The sequence below is a fragment of the Desmodus rotundus genome, chromosome 5 (genome assembly GCF_022682495.2).
Source record: "Desmodus rotundus isolate HL8 chromosome 5, HLdesRot8A.1, whole genome shotgun sequence".
Lineage (NCBI taxonomy): Eukaryota > Metazoa > Chordata > Mammalia > Chiroptera > Phyllostomidae > Desmodus > Desmodus rotundus.
The window spans coordinates 152,062,649-152,084,831 of record NC_071391.1 but is presented as its reverse complement, the minus strand read 5'-3'; the positions used below and the strand labels follow the sequence as shown (position 1 = coordinate 152,084,831).

Sequence of the window (22,183 nt, the reverse complement as noted above, 5' to 3'; positions counted from 1 at the left end):
GACCAAGTTTCGAGACTTGCACCCGACTGAGGATGGCCGGCAGTCCCCCTCTGTCCGAGCCAACGCCCTCGGAGGAACTCAATGATGACTTCAAAAAGCCAGCGCTGCCGGGGCCCCCGGCGGTGCGGGGCCAGGTCCCGGCCACCAAGCCTTCAAACCCGGAGGAGGTGAAGGAGAGGCCCACGGCACTGCAGGACCCAGGTCCCGGGGAGCCCGACGCCCCTCCGCCTGGTTCTGAAGGTGCGGAGACTAGGAGTCCATGGGAAGGGCAGCCGCGGCCCCCGGCAACGGCTCCTGCTCCCGGTGGCCCGGCCCGGGCCCCGCCTTACCGAGAGCCGCCGTGGGCCGGCCCCGCCACGGCCCCCTACAGCCTAGAGACCCTGAAGGGAGGCACGATCCTTGGAACCCGTAGCTTGAAAGGGACCAGTTGCTGCCTTTTCGGGAGGCTGTCTAGCTGCGACGTGTGCCTGGAGCACCCCTCGGTGTCTCGGTACCACGCCGTGCTGCAGCACGGGGCATCCGGCCCCGACGGAGAAAGCGACGACCTTGGGCCGGGCTTCTACCTTTATGACCTGGGAAGCACCCACGGTACCTTTCTCAACAAAACCCGCATCCCGCCCCGCACCTATTGTCGGGTCCACGTCGGGCACGTTCTCCGCTTTGGCGGCAGCACCAGGCTCTTTCTTCTTCAGGTAAGTAGAAAATCCTAGAATTGGAATCTCTGGAGCGCACCGGGCTGTTTGCCTGAGCGCCCTAAGCTTTCTCTGCGGAGGGAGATTCTCCTAGTCGGCGATTGCAAAGGTGGAGGAATCTGGCCCGTCTCCAAACCTCAGGACACATTGCAGTATTTCTGAAAGCGGCTTCAACTCTCCTGAACTCTAAAAGAATGTTTTCGCTTGGTTCATCAGGGACCAGAGGAAGACCAAGAGGCAGAATCCGAGTTGACAGTAACGCAATTGAAGGAATTGCGCAAGAAGCAACAAATGATGTTGGAGAAGAAGATGCTGGGAGAAGACTCGGATGAAGACGAGGAAATGGATACCCCTGAAAGGAAGAGAAATACTGGTAGTCAGGAGGATGAAATGGGCTGCACCTGGGGAATGGGTAAGAAGTTAAAATCGCTGCCAGAGGTTAATATTTTAAAATTATTAGTAGTGGTGCCCTCAAATGTTTTTTATCAAACAAGTTTTAATGACTCTAAATACCATTTTCACGTGAGGTTACCAAAACCCAGAAAGATTCATTTACTTTTCTGAAGTCAAAACATTGAATTATGGACACTATAGGTTTCTTTTAATGTGTTTTATTTACAGTTCACTCCCTTGTTGGAAACTCGTCCTCAGCATACAATTACTTCGGTATTTTAACCATTTAAAAATATTTTTTAAAATTAAGTACTGACCTTGATTATCATGGAAGAAGCTGGAACTACATTTAAGCAAGTAAATTGGGATATTATTCAATGTAGGATATTCCCTTGAATTTTTTGTATGTTGTGTAAATACCCTGAAATGTGAAATAGCTAGCCAAAGAACACTGGTCCATTGGCCAGAGGAGCTAGGAATGGGTATTCAGGAGCTAGGAATATAAAAAGATGGAAAAGGCCTTAACATATTGTTGGGAGGACGGGATAAATAGGAAATTACAGTGGTAAGTGCCAAACAAATTTAGAAACCGCGCTAGAGTAAGGGTTCAGAAAAGGGAGTAATTTCTGAGGATTTAGACCTGCAATGTCCAGTATGGGAGCCACTAACCACGCGTGGTTATTGGACACTCCCAGTCCAATAACCACATGCTATTGGCTAGTCCAGATCAACACGTGCTGTACATGTAAAAAACACACTGATAGGAAGACTTAGTGTGTAAAAAGAATGTAAATATCTCATTGATAATGTTTAATATTGATAATGTGATAATAATTTCACCTGTTCTCTTTTTTAGCATGGCTGCTAGAAAATGTTAGATTACATTTATGCTTTTACTTTATTTCTGTTGGGCAGCACTGACTTAGATCTTTGGGAAAAGTTTATAAGCAGGAGAGTTTTGAGCTGGGACTTGAAGGAAAGAAAAAGTAGCCCTTAGGAAGCTGAAAGGAGTGGTATTCAGGGCAGGGTTTGATGATTTTAAGTGAGTAATGAATAGACCAGTCTATTTGGCAGATATGAGAAGTATTAGGAAATTATATTGGAGGCAAAATATGAGACCTGGAGCTTAGATATTTCTTCCATAGAAAATGTAGTAGGTAATTTTGCTTTTAAAATACAGTGATAGAGAAAAAAAAAATGCCACAGAAACAAGTTTTAACTTCTCATACAATTAGGAAAACCTGAAGATGTGTACACTGGTGGTTTTTTGGTTGTCCTCCCCGCCACCTCTCCTTTTCTTCACTAACAACTGTATCTTCATGAAGCCTGAAACGATAGTGAGTATCACTCATGTGGTCTCCTCTTCCTTTCCTTTCTTTTCCATATCCTGTAGGAGAAGATGCTGTAGAGGATGAGGCTGAGGAGAACCCCATTGTTTTAGAGTTTCAGCAGGAAAGGGAGGCCTTTTATATAAAGGATCCGAAAAAGGCTCTCCAAGGTTTTTTCGAACGAGAAGGTACGAAAACATATTCTGACCCTCATGGAGAATGTGTCCTCAGCAGCGTTGTTTTCTAGGTCTTTAGGTGCTTAGAAATGCCGTATTTTACCTGCTGTCATCCTTGTGGTCAGTTATGTCAGGTTTATTTTGAAAAGAGTAGAAATGTTGTTACTCTTTGTCATCTTGGGAAAAAGGAAGTTCTTTTTTTCTGACTCTCCTCTTTTTTTTTTTTTTTCCAAAAGATCCTAGACTTTGGTGGTAGGAGATTGAGCCAACTTCTTGTAATTTTTTCTTTATAATTCACCTGATATTTTGTAATTCTTAGCATGGATTTTGACTTTATAGGATTTAAAAAATAATTCCACGGAGGATCGTTTCATTAGTGTTGAAGGAATGTCTATGGGTATGTGTGTTTGGGTAGGGGTGTGTGTGTGTGTGTGTGTGTGTGTGAGTCCATGAATATACAATGAATTGGTTGCATTCGTTGCTTAATATTTATGCAAATATTTAAAAACCAGGCAATTTAATAACTTAAGTCTACAATTTATTAAAAGTATGAAAGCTACTATACAGTGGACAAAGCTATGTATGGAGAGTTGATTGTTTGGATTTGAGTTTGCTTTTTTCCTGCCTCACACTCATCCTAATTTTATTACCAGATGATAATCCCTAGGAATAAGAACTGAAATGCATTGAAATTTAGTTTTCAGTGTGGTAGGGGAACTTGATATTCTTATTTAACTTCAGTTCTCTTTTCTCTTTGTATCAACTTTTTTAGATCCTATTAAAATTGTCTTGTCTTTCTTCCTTCCAAAGGAGAAGAATTGGAATATGAATTTGATGAACAGGGACATAGCACTTGGCTCTGCAGGGTGAGGTGTGTTCTCTTCTCATTAATGTCTATTTCTGGAAAGTGGCAAATTTCAGGTTTAATTTATGGTTGTAGCTAACAGTCCAAAGAGTAACTTCAGTTTTAATTTTAGGCTGTTCCTGATTTGGGATCTCGATAGTTTAGTAACACTTATATTATTGGGGGGTTGGGTGAAATGGGTAAGAGGTGAAAGGAAAAATTTGAAATCTAACCTTGGCAAGATGGAACAAAATGAACTGAGAGATTGAAAAGCCATCTCAAAAAAATGACTATTACCATAACATTATTTTTTCTTGCTAGAACTGGAGTTTAGTGCTGTGCTCTAATTCCCTCTAAACCAATGCAGATTACCTGTGGATGATTCAACTGGGAAACAGCTGGTGGCTGAGGCCATTCACTCAGGAAAGAAAAAAGAAGCAATGATCCAGTGCTCACTGGAAGCTTGTCGAATCCTCGACACTCTGGGATTGCTGCGGCAGGAGGCAGGTGAGTGTGGGAACGCTTTTGTCTAAAAAAAAAGGAAGGAAGGAAGGAGCAACTTTTAACATGAAAGGTAATAGAGCCTCTTTTTAGGAGGAAAATGTAAATTGTACAGAATTCTATGAAGTGAAAAGAAAAAGCTCCCTATCTCAATACCCTAGGGTAGCCGTGGTTGAAGTTCTCCCAGACATTTTCTGTGCATATGGATGTGTGTTCAGAACCAGATCCTTAAGCAAAAAACAAACATTTGTACTCCAGTGCAGTTATATTATGCTCTTTAGTGACTTACTTTGTTAATAAGAATGTATCGTCGAAATTACCTACATCATTATGTTGTTTACCTCATTTTAAAAAACTGGCTATACTGTCATCTATTAATATGGCTTATATTTTATTTATTCTAAAATTAATTTTTTATTATTATAAAGTGACTTGTGTATAGTTTTAAACTACCACAAGTTCTAACAAAATACACCTGCTGCTTGCCCGTCCCCCCTCAGTCCTCGTCTCTAGTCGTCTAGTTGTCTGCGGGCTCCGCTGCGTTAGGGTTTAGCATGTATGTGATTAAGCTTGTGCACATATTAGTCACAGCTGAGCAACTTTTAATTCTTTTTATTTTTCCTAAAATTAATCATTGTGTTTGTTTTAAATGAACAAACAAAACAAAACAGAAGCAGACTCATAGACATAGAGAACAAACTGATGGTTGCCAGAGGGGAAGGGCAAAAATGATGAAGGGGAGTAAGAGGTACAGATTTACAGTCAAAAAGTTCATCAGCTGCAGGGATGAAAGGTACACCACAGGGCATACAGTCAACGTCGTAATAACCTGGTGTGGGTCAGACGGTTACTAGACGTAACTTGGTTATCACTTCATTAGGTATATAAGTGGTGAGTAACTATGTTGTATACCTGAAACTAATACAACATTTTATATTAACTATATTTCAATAAAAAAAATTGTGTTTGTTTTTCATGTGTTTGATTTTTTTTTTTTTCGTACCGCTTGCTCATTCTTTCCACATCTTTCAAGAGCTTTTCAGTGTGTTTTTCCACATGGTCCATCACATTAAGTCATTTATCAATTCTAATATTTGGGGGAGACATTTCTCCTAAAGAGCACTATTCCCCTCCCACTGGAAGTTTGCAGGGGTTACCATTTGTTCTTATGGTACACCTTTCTGTGGGTCTGTTTACCCACTTTTCTGGGTGCTTATTGGGTCCTTTTGATCTGGAAATCTTGACAATTAAGGAACATTTCCAGAATTGTACCGTTGGTTAGTTCATCTCTCTGCTCTGGGTCCCTGGAGTTCTGTTATTCAGATACCGAACCTCGTGTACTGACCGTCTAAGTTTCCTGTCTCTCTTTCCTTGTCTTTTCTCTCTCTCTGTGTTTTTGTTCTTTGTGGGAGATTTCTGCAACTTTATATTTCAGTCTCTATTTTGCTATCAAGATTTTAATTTCCAAAGCTCATTTTCTTTGAATTTTCATTTTTAAAACATAACATCCTGTTGTTGTTTCATGGACTGTAATGATCTCATTTCTCTGCTAATCTGTTTTCTCCAGGTTGCTTTTTCTTTTTGTTTGATCTCTATTCTGCATTATAGAGGATTTTCTCAGGTGTCATGTAGTCCTTGGTTGTAGATTCTTATTTTGGGATGAAAAAGGTGAGTGACAGCTTGGAATATTTAGGTGGGAATTGCTCATGTAACCATCCCTAGGTTTTTCCTGTTCTGCTGGCAAGATTCCGCAGAGGGGGCTCTTCCAGTCTCCTGCGTGACAGGAAGGGACTTACTGGCTGCCAGCGTTCCTGGAGCTTGGTGGTGGAGAGAGGCTGCTCAGCATTCAGCTATTTTCAGGACAGTGCTGTTTGCAGAATATAGTACCCATGCCCTCAGCTGTACTAGTCGACTCAGAGTCCAGAGACTTTCTGTCCTACCCTTTCTAGACATTAACTTCTGAATTTTTTCTGGGGGTGGGAAGGAGATGAGTAGGCGGGGGAGGATCTTGGATCCACTCAGCTTTTACTCCGCCCTGTTTGACTACTCTAGGTGCCTCCTCTGAGTGGAATTGTGCAATATGTATCTTTTGTGTCTGGTTTGTTTCACTTAGCACAGTGTCTCCCAGGGGTGGTCCTTTGTTTTCACATGTAGTCTGGCGCCTTGTCGAATCTTGCCTTTTAGTAATTGATGGTGGCATTTTAAAAAAATACCTCTCTTTCTATTGAGTAATAACTGACATAGCATTATATTAGTTTCATATATACAATGTAATGATTCAATGTGTATCTGTTGCAAAATGGTGACCACAGTAAATCCAGTTAACTTCTGTCATCATACATAGTTACAAAATTATTTTTTAAGTATATTACAGTTGTCCCATTTTTTTTTTCTTCCCTTTATTCCACTCCACCCTGCACCACCCCTACCAGAATTCCCCCCCTAGTTCATGTCCACAGGTCACACATGTAAGTTCTTTGGCTTCTCCATTTCCTGTACTATTCTTAACCTCTCCCTGTCTATTTTGTACCTACCGATTATGCTTCTAATTCCTTGTACCATTTCCCCCATTCTCCCCGTTTGCCCTCCCCGCTGATAACCCTCCATGTGATCTCCATTTCTGTGATTCTGTTCCTGTTCTAGTTGTGTGTTTAGTTTGGTTTTTAGGTTCATCTGATAGTTGTGAGTTTATTGTCATTTTACTGTTCATAGTTTTGATCTTTTCCTTTTTTGTAGTTATATCCCTTTAACATTTCATATAATAAAGGCTTGGTGATACTAAACTCCTTTAACTTCACCTTATCTGGGAAGCACTTTATCTGTCCTTCCATTGTAAATAATAGCTTTGCTGATCAGGGTAATCTTGGATGTAGGTCCTTGCCTTTGAATACTTCTTTCCAGCTCCTTCTTGCCTGTAAGGTTTCTTTTGAGAAATCAGCTAATAGTCTTATGGGACCTCCTTTGTAGGTAACTTTCTCCTTTCCTCTTGATGCTTTTAAGAATCTCTCCTTTAATCTTGGTTAATTTAATTATGCTGTGTCTTGGCATGTGCTTCCTTGGATCCAACTTCTTTAGGACTCTCTGAGTTTCTTGGACTTGCATGTCTGTTTTCTTTCCCAGATTGGGGAAGTTCTTCATTATTTTTTCAAATAAGTTTTCAATTTCTTGCTGTTCCTCTTCTTCTTCTGGCAACCCTATGATTCAGATATTGGAATATTTGAAGTTGTCCCAGAGGTTTCTAAGCCTCTCCTCATTTATTTGAATTCTTATTTCTTCATTCTGTTCCAGTTGAATGTTTACTTCTTCCTTCTGTTCCAAATTGTTGATTCGAGTCCTGGTTTCCTTCCCTTCATTGTTGGTTCCTTGTATATTTTTCTTTATTTCACTTTGCATAGCCTTCATTTCTTCCTTTATTTTGTGTCCGCATGCAGTCATTTTTGTGAGCATCCTGATTAGCAGTGTTCTGAACTCTGCATCTGACAGGTTGGCTATCTTCTTGTTGCTTAGTTCTTTTCCTGGAGTTTTGATCTGTTCTTTCATCTGGACCATATTTCTTTGTCTTGGCACATCTGTTATGTTGTAAGGGGCAGAGCCTTAGGTATTTGCCAGGGCAGGGCAACCCACTTGGCTGTGTTCTGGTGCTGTATGTGGGGGAGGGGTCAGAGAGGGAACAATGCCTCTTGCTTGGCTCTTGCCTAGCTTTCAGTCACTTCCCCTGCCACCCACAAGTGATTTGGGCCCTTCAGGTGCTGATTCCTGGCTGGGTGGGTTTGTGTATGTTCTAGAACCCCGTGGGTCCCTCCAATGGACTCTCCTGTGAGACTGGGAGTTTCTGCTGCTGCTGTAACCCCCACAGGTTTTTATAGCCAGAGGTTTTGAGGTTTTATTTACTTGCACTGGAACCTTGGGTTGTATGGTCTGTCTCGCTCTCCAGTTGTTCCTTCCAGTTTATCTGCATATGAATGTGGGACCATCAGGTTGCCAGCCTCCGCCTTGCCACGCGTCTTCTCTGCCCCTCTTACCAGTCTGGATGAATGTTTCTTCTTTCACTTCTTGGTTGTCGGACTTCCATACAGTTTGACTTTTTTGGCAGTTCTGGTTGTTTTTTGTTTTTAAATTTGTTGTTGTCCTTGCTTTGGTTGTGCTAGGAAGCAAAGTGAATCTACCTACGCCTCCATCTTGGCCTTGACCGTGACATTTTAAGCTGCTTGCTCACTTGCCTTCTTTCTTTTTCTTTCTTTAAACTTATTTCATTACCATTTATTTTGGCTATCTCTAGTATCTCGGAAAAGGAAAGCCAAGAACTGGGAAGATGAAGACTTTTATGATAGTGATGATGACACATTTCTTGATCGGACGGGCCTGGTGGAGAAGAAGCGTTTGAATCGAATGAAGAAGGCTGGGAAGATCGATGAGAAGCCAGAGACGTTTGAATCATTGGCAAGTTTTATTTATAGAAGTAGCTGCAGTAGTTTAATTTTTTAAAAAGATTCATTTACTGATGTTTAGAGAGAGGAGAAGGGAGGGAAAAAGAGAGGGAGAGAATCATCAATGTGTGGTTGCCTCTCGTGCACCCACCACTGGGGACCTGGCCCACAACCCAGGCATGTGTCCTGACTGGGAATTGAACCGGTGACCCCCTGGTTCACAGGCTGGCACTCATCAGCCAGGGCAAATTCTTTTTAAATAAATTAATGTATTATTTAAATTTTTAATATTTTATTGTTTTTTTATCCTCACCCGAGGACATTTTCTCATTGCTTTTAGAGAGAGAGAGAGAGAGAGAGAAACATCGGTGAGAAAGAGAAACATTTCATTGGTTGCCTTCTCGTACACACCCTGACCAGGTATTGAACCCACAGCCTGGGTATGTGCCTGGCCAGGAATTGGTCCTGTGACTTTTTGGTCTACAGGCTGATGCTCCAACCAACTGAGCCACACTGGCCAGGACTATTTAAATTTTTTTATAATTGTAATTTTTAAAGTAGTAGTATTGAAATCTGGTGTTGAAGTGTAACTTTGTCATCTGCAAATTTGATAGTAACAAGTCTTCAGCAAGTTGGAAAAAAGTTTGGCTTGCTGCCAGAGTCTCCATCCACCGCTAGGTGGAAATGGTCCGTTAGTGAGCGTTCTTGGGATGTTACCCCTTGAAAAAAGAAAGGAAGAAATTCCCAATTTGGATGTTATGAGGTGAATTTGACTGTAGGCTTCTGACAGTCAAAAAACATGAAAGGAATTTTGAGTAGTATAGGTTGATAATAGTCTTAAACCGTGTATCCTTCATGAAATTATCATAAGGTAGCAGGTGTTTTCGCTATATTAAGTGGTATTCAGAGCTTAAAACACTACCCAGCATCTATCCTTTTGATTTCTCATTGAAAACAAATACCTTAATTTTTTTCTTTTGAACAAAATAAAAACTGTGTTCTATACACACATTCTGTTTAATTTTGCGTTCTTTAATTCAGAAATTAATTCAATTGGAATTAAGTAACAAATGAAAAATGTTAACTCCATAAGGAACAGGTTTAACTGGACTTGGAATTAATCATCTTAAACTTACAACAATAGTGGAAGTAAGAGGAGAAAGCTACCATATTTTGAAAGAAGAAAAACATTTGCTAACCCTGTTGATTTGGGCCTCATAGGTTGCAAAGTTAAACGATGCTGAAAGGGAACTCTCCGAAATCTCCGAGAGACTGAAAGCCTCGAGCAAAGGTAAGGCAAGGAATGACGCGTACGTTGTGCGCTGTGCTAGGCACCGGGCTGCATGGGTTAATGAGCTACATCACACAGAATATGGAGCCTTGCTACGGAGCAGCATAGCATTTTGGAATGAGAAAAAACATTATAAATTATTTAGTGTAACCTCTTTATTCAGTAAATGACGGGAATGAAGCCCATTGAGGCAAGGTGATGTCCCACCGTCTCTCAGCTGTAACCTGCTTCCTTATTCCTAATATCAGCAATGGCCTTTGTCCAGCTCTACGTTAGTGGCTTTTCTATGGAGACTTTGGCTGGATGGTAAAACATTTGTAGTCGTCTTTCTGAACGTGTGTTATCCCTCTCCTGACAGCTCTGTCGGAGTCACCACCTCAGGACTCTTTAGATGCGTTCATGTCGGAAATGAAATCGGGGAGTGCGTTAGATGGTGTGTCCCGGAAGAAACTTCACCTGAGAACGTTCGAACTGAGGAAAGAACAACAGAGACTTAAAGGGTTGATAAAAATTGTAAAGCCAGCAGAGATTCCAGAACTAAAAAAGTAAGTCTTACACTTGGAATCTTATTTATTTATTTGTATTTATTTTGGGGAATTTTATTAAAAAAGCTTTTTTCTGTGTAATCACTATGTGTGTTTTTAAGTTTTTTTTATTATTTTTCCCTTACAGTTAACATGCAATATTGTATTGGTTTCAGGTGTACAACACAGTGATTAGACATTTATATAATTTATAGAGTGATCACTGCAGTATGTACTTGGAATTTTAAATAAGCATTTTGCATGGATGACATTTTGAATTATATTTTTATCTTTTTAGATAATATTTTTGAATAGAAAAATTGAAGTACAGAAGGCAGTGCTTCATAGAGTAACTAAAAACCTATTTCATTTGTGAGATACAGATTGCTACAGGGTTTTTAGAGAGAAGGGAAGGAAAGGGGAGAAACATCGATGTGAAAGAGAAACATTGATTGGTTGCCTCTCGCATATGCCCTGAACCTGCAACCTAGACATGTGCCCTGACTGGGCATCGAACCCGTGACCTTCCGCTTTGTGGGATGACACTTAACCAACTGAGCCACACCGGTCAGGGCTGCTCTGTTATTTTTTTTCCCCTAGTTTCTACAATCTTTTCACTTTGCCCTTCCTCAGCTTTACCTGGCTTTAGTGGGCTTAGCTTTTATAACTGTGTCTAGCCAGTGAGAACATTGACAAACTCATCATTGTAGGGTCTCTCATTATGCCTTTGTCATTCCTCACTACACAGGGTATCCTTCCTCCTGCCCGCCCCCCCATACACACACAGACACACACACATACTTTTTTTTTAAAACTTCTGTGCTTAGAGCTGTTGTGTATGGTTGTAAGTGTGGACTCTAGGAAAGTAGGCACTTGGAGTCCTCCCGAGGTGTCAGTGAAAACAGGGCCTTCCACCGTGGGTCCATCTCCTGCCCTGTAGTGCGGGTGGGGTCAAGCTTACTGATTGCCAGTGGCCTTTGTACTGTAAGCATCATCTTGTGAACGTGAAATCCTGTGGCATGGGGAGAGTTACTAGACCAAGGTCGGAGCCTCATCTTGCCCTTCATAACTCTATGTCCGTGACAATCTATAGTGTCATTGTCCTTTCAAATTCTGTTGGCCTGAACACCTCTTTCATGTTGGCAGACACTTAGATACTCATTTTGTGGGGGTTTTGGTTGTGCTGAAAGCTTCCTTGTCACTGTCATGACGTTTTTAGATAAATTCCTGTCCTCACTGCAATAGATGTGTATAATTACTCTTTCTTTCTAGGGCTGAAAGTCACGCTGTAGATGCTGAAAACAAAGCTAAAAAGCGTACATTGCCTCTCTTTGGTGCCATGAAAGGAGGAAGCAAGTTCAAATTAAAAACTGGAACAGTAGGGGTAAGTTGTGGGTCAAAGTGTTAGACTTCTGGCGTTTGCGCTATCTGAGCTAATTTTTTCTCTTCTCTTCAAAGCTCAGATGACTCATTTCCTAGTACGAGTCATTTTTTCATAGTAACGTGAGAAAAGGCTGAGGACTTGGTGTGACCCCATCTTTCTCAGGTCTTGGGTCTTGGAGTTTTCTCTTCAGTTTAGGGTTATAAGGTTGGTGGGGAGCGGAGAAAAAAAATACAACAAAACTAAAAGGAGAAGAAAGATTAAAAAAGGATTAAAGAAATAAAAAGAATGAATTGATTTATGCCCATCAATTTGCATGTAGTAGATTTGTGAATTAGAATACCAGTTGGTTAATTTGTGGGGAATGTTACATTTAAGAAAGGGTCTTCTGCATTAACTACGCCTGTCCTGGTGGATAGATGCTGTAGTACTCAGACTCAGCAGCATTTGTTGGAACAGTCTGTGCACCTGGCTCTGTCATGTAGTTCTTCCTTACTTCGCTTAATCCTTCTAACACCTGGTGATGTGTGGCAATTACTACCTCTCGCAGGTGAGAAAACGGGTCGGGGAGGTTAAATATAAGATCACACCGTCAGTATGTAATTAGACTGGCAATCAAATCCAGGTGTTCTGTCTCTTGAGTTTTGTGGTCTTTCTACTGTTCTCCACTGATGTGTGCTTTGCTTTGGGTACATCCCTATTTGTAGGTTCAGCTTTTAAAAGATTTTCATCACCCCAAAGAGCTGAACCTTGTGTGTTAGTGTGCTAGGGCTGCTGTAACAAAATACCACAGACTGGGTGGCTTAAGCAGTGGAAACTTATTTTCTCACAGTTCTGGAGCAGGGAGTCCAAGATCGGCGTGCCAGCATGGTTGGCTTCCTCGGAGGCCTTTTTCCTCGGCTTGTAGGTGGCTGTACTCCTGCTGCCTCGTCACAGGTCGTCCTTCTGTGCACGTGCACCTCTAAGGATACCCGTCAGATTGGATTCGGGCCCCATCCTAACAGCCTTGTTTTTACTTAGTCACCTCTTTAAAGACGTTATCTTCAAATACAGTTACATTTTGAGGTCCTCTGGTTTGGGACTTCAACGTATGAATCTTGGGGGTACCTAATTCAGCCGACACCTTGAATTAGGGTAAACTGCCCCCTGGTGGCAGAGTTCTGAAGTTCCAGCCATATGCTCTGAGTGTAGGTGGTTCGCCTGAGACAGGGAAGCTTTTCTGTGTCCTGTGTGTTGGGGGGGGGGGGGGGGGAGCGGGGCTTACTTATGCTTTAGTTAGAAGAAAAGCTCTTTACTAAAAAGCTCTCCTTAGATGATTACTGAAATAAATCCTCTGTTTAAAACATGATAGACCCAACATATACTTTGGTGCCTTTTCTCTATTCCTTAAGCTGTGATCGACTTTTTCTAGTAATTTCATTAAAAGGTCTTGATTAGAATAGTTGGTCTTATTCTTCAAGAAAAATGTCTTCCTTTTCCTCAGGAGCTGTTTTACTTATTTACATTCTTATTTCCTTGAAGCTGTGTTAAATCTAAAATGAAAAGGCTGTACAAGTGATTTATTTCTTAGAATTGTGTGCCTGACTTATTCCCTAGAAGATTTGGTAACGAATTAAGATCCTTTAACATCATGAGGGGGTAACAGGAAGAATTCCTGCAGCTGATACTCACCTGGAATAATTTTTAAGTTCCTTACAGGAAGTTGCCAGTGTTTTATGCTTAATATTCCTTTGACCCTGTACACTAATGGAGGTACTTGTTAAGGGCCCGTAGACGGATCTAATTTCATGTGAAAGTCCTACTTCCAGCAAACTCCTGCAGACTTTATCCGCATAAAGAGGCTAGACATTCTACACACTTAGCGTAACCCCCTGGAAGAGATTTGTTTCTTTATCATCACGTAGCACCTCTCGTTCCCGGCTTTGTTTCTCTTCCAGAAGTTACCCCCCAAGCGTCCTGAACTCCCTCCAGCTCTAATGAGAATGAAGGATGAACCTGAAGTAGAAGAGGAGGAAGAGGAAGAGGAAGAGGAGAAAGAAAAGGAAGGTGAGGAAGAGAAAAAACCGGAGGCTGGAAGCAGTGGGCCACAGCAGGAGAGAGGGCCCGGAGAAGCAGTGCAGGAAGTGAGTCCGCCCACAGAGCTGACATGTTCCAAAGAAACGAAACAGCATGGTAATGTGTTTCTTTATTTATGTAGTACGTTTGCGTTAATTGTGGATAGCTTTGAAAAAAGCAAAGCCAGTTCTTACCTGTGCATTTTTTGACTTTGAAATATTTTGTGCTATGGGTACTGCTGACCCTATGTGAACATAGTTCAACTTTCAGTCATTTTTTATCCTCAGTGCAAAATAAGGGCAGGTATTTGCAGTCTGTTCCGGAATTATGGAAAATTGAAAGCTGTGGAATCTGAACCCCAGCTGCTATGGTCAGTCCTGCACTGTTGCCGCTGTATGATTAGAGGGCAGGGGGATATGGTGGGTGATGAGGCCTGAAGAGGTGGTCTCAGGATAAGCCTCCCCTGACCCATCCCCCGCCCTGCCATCCTAAATCAGACACTGAGCAAGTTGTGCACACGGGCCATACTTCTCAGGAAGGAGCATCCAGCGTCCATTTTTTTGTCCATGGTGCCCAGCGGCAGAGAACCTGGCACGTATTTACCTACCACGGCAAAGGCTTGCTGAGAAAGGGAGTTGATTGGTTTTTAAATGTATTCAGATTATAAAAGGAATATATGCTCATTCAGAAATTGAATCATACAATAAAAGTCTGAAGAAGAAAAGAGAAATCTCCCACGCACTCATCCCAAAACGTAAATTGTTTATCTTTTCAGTATCCTCTTATCCCTGCAGGGGTTATTTTCCTGCAGGCTAGCCAGACTGCTCAGCAAGACTCAGTCTGCGGAGAAAATAGGGAGCGAGGGGGTGGGGAACAACAGGCATTAAATGTGCGTGGGAGTCTGTGTGTGTCTTCTTCCAAACACACCGGGCACGTCTGCGTAAAACACCAGGCCTGGGATGTAGACAGTCTCTTGAATCACCTTCAGTTGTTAGAAAATTTCCATTTCCTCTTCTGAGAGAGGTAAATCTTTTGTTTATTTTGCATTCTTCTTTGTTTAGTTATTGGCAAAACGGTTGGCCTTTTTAAAGAAGGTGCTTATTCGTACTTTTTCTGAGTCTGGTCTCTGATCCATACGTTAGGTCACGTAGCAGGGAGGGGAGCAGGAAGCATTGTACTTCTGTGTTTTTTGTTTAAGGGACCAAAGCAAATATATTTGTGTAAAAATAGCAGACTTCAAAACTTGGTGTATACGATACATTAATTAGCAAATCTGCGGCTGATTAGGATTCCTTCAGGCTGCTTTGTTTGTTTTACAACATTGGGGTCATATTGGACATGCTGTTTTATAACCTTTTTTAAAAATATGTTTAAAATATCCTTTTAAAATGTGGTTTTAATAAGGGACATAGTGGTCCATCACATGCCTGTGCCATAACTTATGTAATGAACTCCCTGTTGTTAGACATGTAAGTTATGTGTTCATGTTGGCTATTTTAAACATACTTGTATATAATAAATCTTAGTACTCATCTCTGATTATTTTCTTTGAATGTGTTCCTGGAAGTAGAATTTTTAGGAATATGCACATTTCAAGGAATATGCACATTTTTAAGGTTTTGCTAAAAGTTTTACCTCAGTGGTGGCCAGTTTTTCAAGAGGAAAATTAGTGATTCTCTGTTAGACTTCTGGAGGCACATGTATTGAAAACTTAATTTTAGTTGAAGCTAATGATGGTAAACTTGGATGATGGTGTATGTACTTGGCTTTTCTTGCTTCTGTTTTTGTTTTCTTGGTTCCCCACCATGAGTTAAATCATAACAATACGCTTTGGTTCTGCGTTTTATAGAAAACATGTCTCAACTCAGCCAAGTGGAACAGCATAAAGATTATGAAGAGATTAGTGAAACAGCTTCATCACGCAAGGAACCCTCAGGCAAGTGGCACAGGCGAATCCACCGCAGCTCTGCACACAGGCAGCCTTGAGGTGACCCAGAGGGGGGGCGGCAGCAAATGGCTTTAAAGACACTGGGCTGCCAGCGCCCTGGAGAGAACTGGCATATGTGAGAGGTTTGTTTGGTGCCGTGCCGTTTGCCTTTCTTTTTTCCTCTCCTGCATCCCGGGGTTTCCTCTCCCTGACCCACAAAGTACCTAGTGCTGTTCGGCTTCCCTCTGGCCATGCAAAGCCCTCCACAACTTTACAGTTCCCAGAGTCGAATGTGTGCCTTTGTGGGAATCATTCCAAAACTGTTCAAAGAAATTGGTCGAAAGTTTGGCCTGTTCAGCCCTGACCTATGTGGCTCAGTGGGTTGAGCCGCATCCCACAAACCAAAAGGTTGCCAGTTGGCCTGGTCAGGGCACATGCCTGTGCTGCAGGCCAGGTCCCTGGTTGGGGGTGTGCGAGAGGCAACCACACACTGATGTTTCTTACTCTCTCTTTTTCCCTCCCTTCTCTCTCTAAAAAATAAAATCTTAAAAAAAAAAAGAAACAAAGTTTGGCTTTTTCAAAGGGCTTTTTATCTGATTTTCTTCTGCTTTTATCTGTCATGGTTAAACTGTAGTGTAGTAAAGTCAGCCCCATTTCCCTTCACTTATTCAAGTGGTATGATTATATTCAAGCTTGTAGAATAGCCTTAGGATTTGAAAACCAGGGTTATTAATGAAGGGGAAATTCTCTCAATATACAGTCTTTACAATAGTAGGAGGAATTTTTGAGAATTAATTGCTATGTTTTCTTTAATTATAATGCTCTCAGGACTTTGTTTCTATTTTACTTATTCTGAAATAGCCATTGCCTCTTGCTTTTTGCTTTTTCTTAAATTAGCATCAAAGAATGAATATGAGAAAAGCAGAGATGAGTTGAAGAAAAAGAAAGCTCCTGGTCCAGGCAAAGTAAGTCCATTCCTTATAACCTTCACTTCTCTGGAAGTAAAAATGAACCCTCACACTGGATGAATGAGGCATTAGGGACGGTCTTAACAGAGTTCCCAAATGCCTCACGCCCCTCTCCTAGGAGCCTGGGGTCTATTTTATTTTTATTTTTGAATTTTTTTCTTTTGACTTCTCTGTTCTCATCTCCATCTAGCCGGTAACTGCTCACATACCTCTTTTATTAATTAGTGAATCTTCGCATTCTAGTATGCCATAAAAAGACTTTTGAATAATATAGTCTTATTTTTCTCCTTTCATTACTCAGAAGATAGGATGTAATTTACTGCATCCTACATCTTGGGTTGTTTTTTTTTAACCTCTTGTGGAAATCATTGTATATCAGTACACCAAGAGCTTCCTACTGTACTCTATTTAGCCAGTTCCCTCTAGGTAGTCACTTGGGTTGTTCCTACTCTTCTCTTACAACAGTGCTGTCAATAACCTTGCATACACATGATTTTGTGTGGATTCAGGAAGTTCCCAGAAATGGGATTGCTAGGTCGTCTCCCCGGGGGGCCTTTAGGGCCATCCTCAGGCTATGCAATTCACAAGAGACCTCACAGGACTCGGCCTGTGGTTGTATTCAATACTGTGATTTGCTATGGCAAAGTATGTACCAAGCACAGTCATTGAAGGGAAAAGGCCCAGGGGCCGACGTCTGGGAAACCAGGCACAGGCTTCCAAAGGTCCTTTTCCAGTGGATTCACACAGGACATGCTGAATTCCCCAAACAACGACTTGTGACCATTTGTGAGTTGTGGCTAACCAGGGAAGCTCATTGGAGACGCAGTGCCAATGAGCTTTTTAGCGAGGACTGGGATCACGAGGTGCAGCTCCCCTGCCTGGAATGTACCCAGTTGCATTCTCCAAGAAGGAAAGCGGGTGTTCAGCATAAATCACATGGTTTTTACTAACAGGTTTGGCACAGCGAGCCCCTCTTATCAGTTAGGATAGTGGGAACCCTCCCGAAACCCAAGTTCCCAGATTCCAGCTAAGGGCTATCTTGCAAACAGGCCTTTCAAAGGACAGCAGTCAGGCTTGCTGTGCTAACTTGTTTCTGCTCCTGGAGCAAAAGGCAAGTGCCTGATTTCCCTCCACGAGAAAGAAGTCAGAGCTGTGTGAACTGCCCGTTTTAAAAACCATCACTTCACTCTCACTGAATGAGAGTTACTCTGAATGTTTAGTCATATAAATGTTTTTCTTATTCCAGATAAGTCAAACAATGTCATTGACTGAAATCAACTCCTTGAGGCTTTAAAAAAAAGTCAAGGTTGAGAGAGAATGTGCTTCTGTTTTTGATTACTTATGTCAACATCACTGATGGAAAACTGTTCTTTCTTAGTTCTGCATAGGAACAATAATTCTTAGAGTTAAAATTATTCTAAATAAAATAGCCTATCTTCTCCTTGCAGCCTCCACCAACACTTTCCTCCAAATACCCAGAAGATGACCCAGACTACTGCGTGTGGGTGCCGCCTGAAGGTAGGTTACTTTTACTTTCTTTTTCTCTAAGATTTAGTTGTGTATATTTATGGATGTATAATATACAGGGATGGGTAAAAGTAGGTTTACAGTTGTAATACAAATAACACAATAATTAATAAATACTACAAGAATAAACTGTATTTTGTGTACTCACAACTGTGAAATACTTTTGCCAACGCCTGTATATTTAAGGTGCAGAATAAGAAAGTTACAAGAGTATGGAGTGGAATAATCTCCCTTCTGGAGGAATAGGTAAATTAAAAGATCTACAGCAGGGGGGTCACATCAGCCCCGTGGTTGCCTTCAAAGGGCTGAAATAATGTTAGGACTGTATACATGTAACTACTCCTTAACTGTTAAGGAGTTGACATTACATTCGGCCCTTTGAAGGCAACCACGAGGCTGATGTGGCCCCCAGTGAAAATGAGTTTGACACCTCTGGTCTAATGAGATAACATCAATCAAATATAATTTGTGGACCCTGGATCCTTATTCAGACAAAATTCTATAAAAGAAAGCTATAAGCCAGAAAATTTTAAACACTAGTTAGATAATTGATGATATTAGGAAATTATTATTAATTTTTTAAAAAGTGTGAATGGTGTTGAGTTGCATTTTTTTAGAAAAAGTCCTTATCTTCTAGGAATATATACAGAAGTGTTCACAGACGGAATGATATGGAGGATTTGCCTTTAAATAACCCAGTGGTGGAGGATGAGGGGAGGTAGGGAAGGGGTAGTAGATAAAGCAGGGTTTGCCATATATTGATAACTGTTAAAGCTGGGTGGCAGGCTCAAGGAGGGTCATTTTATCTTTCTCTTCACTTTCGTATTCTCAATTTTCTTAAAAGTGAAAAAAAATCATCTGGCTCTGCCTCAGCTACTCAGTTTATTTCCTCTAAAGACAACTAAATATTAGTTTCTTATGACTTCTTTTTTTTTTTTTTTTTTTTAAACAAAAATAAGAGGTCTTTAATCCAAAATTCATTAAATATTTATTTTCAGAAATCTTAACTTACCTATCTCCCAGACAAATTCTTTAAAGGAGCATTTAAAATGTAGCTTTTATAAGTCATTGGTTCTATTTATTTATTTATTTATTTATTTATTATTATTATTATTTTTAAATATATTTATTGATTATGCTATTACAGTTGTCCCATTTCCCCCCCCACTCCACTCCATCCTGCCCACCCCCCTCCCTCCCACATTCCCCCCCTATAGTTCATGTCCATAGGTCATACTTATAAGTTCTTTGGCTTCTACATTTCCTACACTATTTTTACCCTCCCCCTGTCTATTTTCCACCTATCATCTATGCTACTTATTCTCTGTACCTTTCCCCCTCTCTCCCCCTCCCACTCCCTTAATGACAACCCTCATGTTCTAGTTGTTTGCCTAGTTTGCTCATGACTTCTTATATATATCATATAAAATGTATAAAATGCCTATGTAAGCAATAACATACATAACATTTCACCACTTTTTTACACTAATGGAAGCCTGTTCTCTTCCCCCCATAGATTTATTTAAGACCGTTCTCTCTCATGCAGAGTAACTAAGTTCCTAACAGTAGTAGGCGCTGTGACAGACAGCACCTAATGAGGCCCACAGCATGCGCTTTATGAGTTTATTTATTGCTTCCCAAGTACAAGTATCTGCCCAGTACAAGTATTTACCCTGATGAATAGTTAGTTGTATTGTTAACTGAATTAAGAGTTTAATTAGTTCTGTTATTTAAGAGAAGTATATACTAGTGAAAATGAGAACGGTTACCTTTTTTCTCAATAAGGATATCAGAGAAATAAGTTTATCTTTTTAATCAACCCTTCTTTTTCACACTACACAAAATTTATAATAGGAAATATTGAGATGTTTTCCAAATAAGGCAGACCAGGGTGTTACTGGGGTTTTCCATAATAAAATATTTTCTAATCGTGTTACTTTGAATGTTTAGTCATATAAATGTTTTTCTTATTCCAGATAAGTCAAACAATGTCATTTGCAAAATTGGAAGCATAGTCTGTGCCTTGCTGTTTTGTCAGTTAACACCATGTGGAGACTCTTTTATAGTTATTTATAGATTTCTGTGTGTGTGTGAGCGTACTTCTCTCTAATGGTATGGATATGCCTTTACTTATTTAGCCAGCTTCCTCAATGACTGTTCGCTGTGTTTCTCCTCTTGCCATCACAAACAGCTCTGTAATCAGTAACCTCTAACTTTTATAATTTTGCAAGGGTAGAGGTACATGGGCAGGAAAAAGTTCGTGAAAGTTAACGTGCCCGATCAGAAGCTGTGAACATTTTAAAGACACTTAAAATCACTTCTACAGACATCGTACCAGCGCACAGCCACACTGCATGGAAGACGTGTGTTGCCCATGTGCTCATCACGGGCTGCTTTTCCTGTGGATCGGGTCTCTACTACATTAGTAATTAAAAGAAATGTAATTATTAGAAATGTTTGCTTTTTGCTAATAAGTGTTAGGGTAGATGGGAAGAGAGGGCTATATTTTGAAATTGTATGTAAAAAGTCAAGTTTTTATTACAGAAGGAACCTTTATCTGTTTTACTTTTTGGCCCACTGAAGTCTTTTCTTTTCCCTCCTGACTTTGGAAAACTGAATGTATTTCATTCTTTCTTTCTTTGTACTCTGATGTAGGTCAAAGTGGAGATGGCAGGACCCACCTGAATGACAAGTATGGCTATTGATGGCCGCAGGATCATCCTAAAGGAAGGCCGTGGAGACCACGTGATACAGGGAATTTAGGATAACATATCAAGCTGAATGTCCAGAGAAGGAGTTCGGATGATCCTTTGTAAAACCTGGTGACTGGCCTTTTCTTCTCTACTATTGGCTTCCTAAATTTATCTACCCATCTGATTCTCTTGAGTTTGAGATTTATGTTTCAAAGTGTTTGTGTATGTGTGTAAAAAGGAATCGTATATTTTGAGAATTAGTAAAGTAAGAGACATGACTGTTAAAATGAGAAGGTGAAGGTGTCTCATGTTTGTTTAAGGCCACAGCATCTTTCACTAAGTTTTGGGGACTCTGCTTTTCCTGAGCAACAGGGTGCTTCTGGCGGGCAGGCTCTAGGAGTCATCGATAATGCCTCCTCAGAGAGTGTTGAGATCCGAGGTCATACCTCGGATGTGACCCTGGTGGCCCTGGCGCTCTTAGAACTAGAAAGTAGATGCACAGTGGGTGGGGGTCTCCTCCTCCCTCCCACTGTCATGCTCCTGGCAGGTTTGAGAACAGGCCCTGACTTAACAGGACCCAGTTCAGGACCGTAGCATGCCTCGTGTGCAGTCCTGATAAAGTCTCAGCCCTCGAATGTCTTGGCCTCTGACCAGTCAGATTAGTTACTCCTTCTCCAGTGGAAAGGTGCAGATAGGTCACAGAAGGAAAAGCTGGATGTGTCTCGCCCAGTGTGGGGCTTCTCTCTCACCTCTGGAGACGGGAATAAAAGTTCCTTTTCTACCTGGAAGCTTGAAGAAGTGCAAGAAGATGTCCTGTCTCCTCCCATTGCACCCCCATCATTAATGCCTCACTTCTACAGGAAAGGAAAGCCTAAGCGCGGAAGCAGGTAGAGAGCCCATGGACTGGGCTGGAGGCAGACAATGAGCAGGCAGGAGAAGCGCTGTGGGCCCGCAGGAGAGTGGACCTGGATGGTGCTTTCCGACTGCGGATTGTACGGCACGAGTGAGGTAGGCAAGAAGCAGTGATACGCGACTGCAGTGACCCTGACAGCTGCGGGAAGTCGGGTCCACCGAAAGTGATGTCTTCCGTTTCTCAGAAAACAATACCAAGATTGGTATTGTGAGAAACTATTGTTTTGAACTTCATATAGAGCAACAGGGAAGAACTTGTTAATGGTATAAGAAGTGGCAGGAATTTGGGGACAGACTCACCATGCCATCTTGCGTGAAAGCAATGGGCAAACGCCTGAACCAGAGCAGTGGTCTTCAAAGGTGAGACTCCTTATTCCAACAAAACTGTGTGTGGGATCCTCGTACTTGAACAGGTAAAACATGCCTGCCATGGGGGAAGCGAGGGCTCGGAGGCTGGGTCTGCACGCGCCGCATGCGCACACTCCTCCTCCCAACGACCCTGAGGCCTCTAGGGGCTCCACAGAGCGTCGTCTGCTTTCGGAAG

General features: G+C 41.4%; 1 protein-coding gene across 1 annotated transcript; it reads left to right on the top strand.

Annotated features, from left to right (window-relative positions):
- The first annotated feature begins 32 nt into the window (after positions 1-32).
- On the top strand, positions 33-21,031 carry SLC4A1AP (solute carrier family 4 member 1 adaptor protein). The gene is made up of 14 exons (XM_024552598.4): positions 33-692; positions 909-1,104; positions 2,479-2,601; positions 3,400-3,460; positions 3,801-3,940; positions 8,214-8,374; positions 9,583-9,652; positions 10,011-10,197; positions 11,449-11,560; positions 13,495-13,729; positions 15,462-15,548; positions 16,437-16,504; positions 17,956-18,025; positions 20,690-21,031. Exons 1-14 carry the CDS (start codon positions 33-35, stop codon positions 20,737-20,739), a joined length of 2,220 nt encoding a protein of 739 aa, XP_024408366.3. The 3' UTR covers positions 20,740-21,031.
- Positions 21,032-22,183: the final 1,152 nt, after the last annotated feature.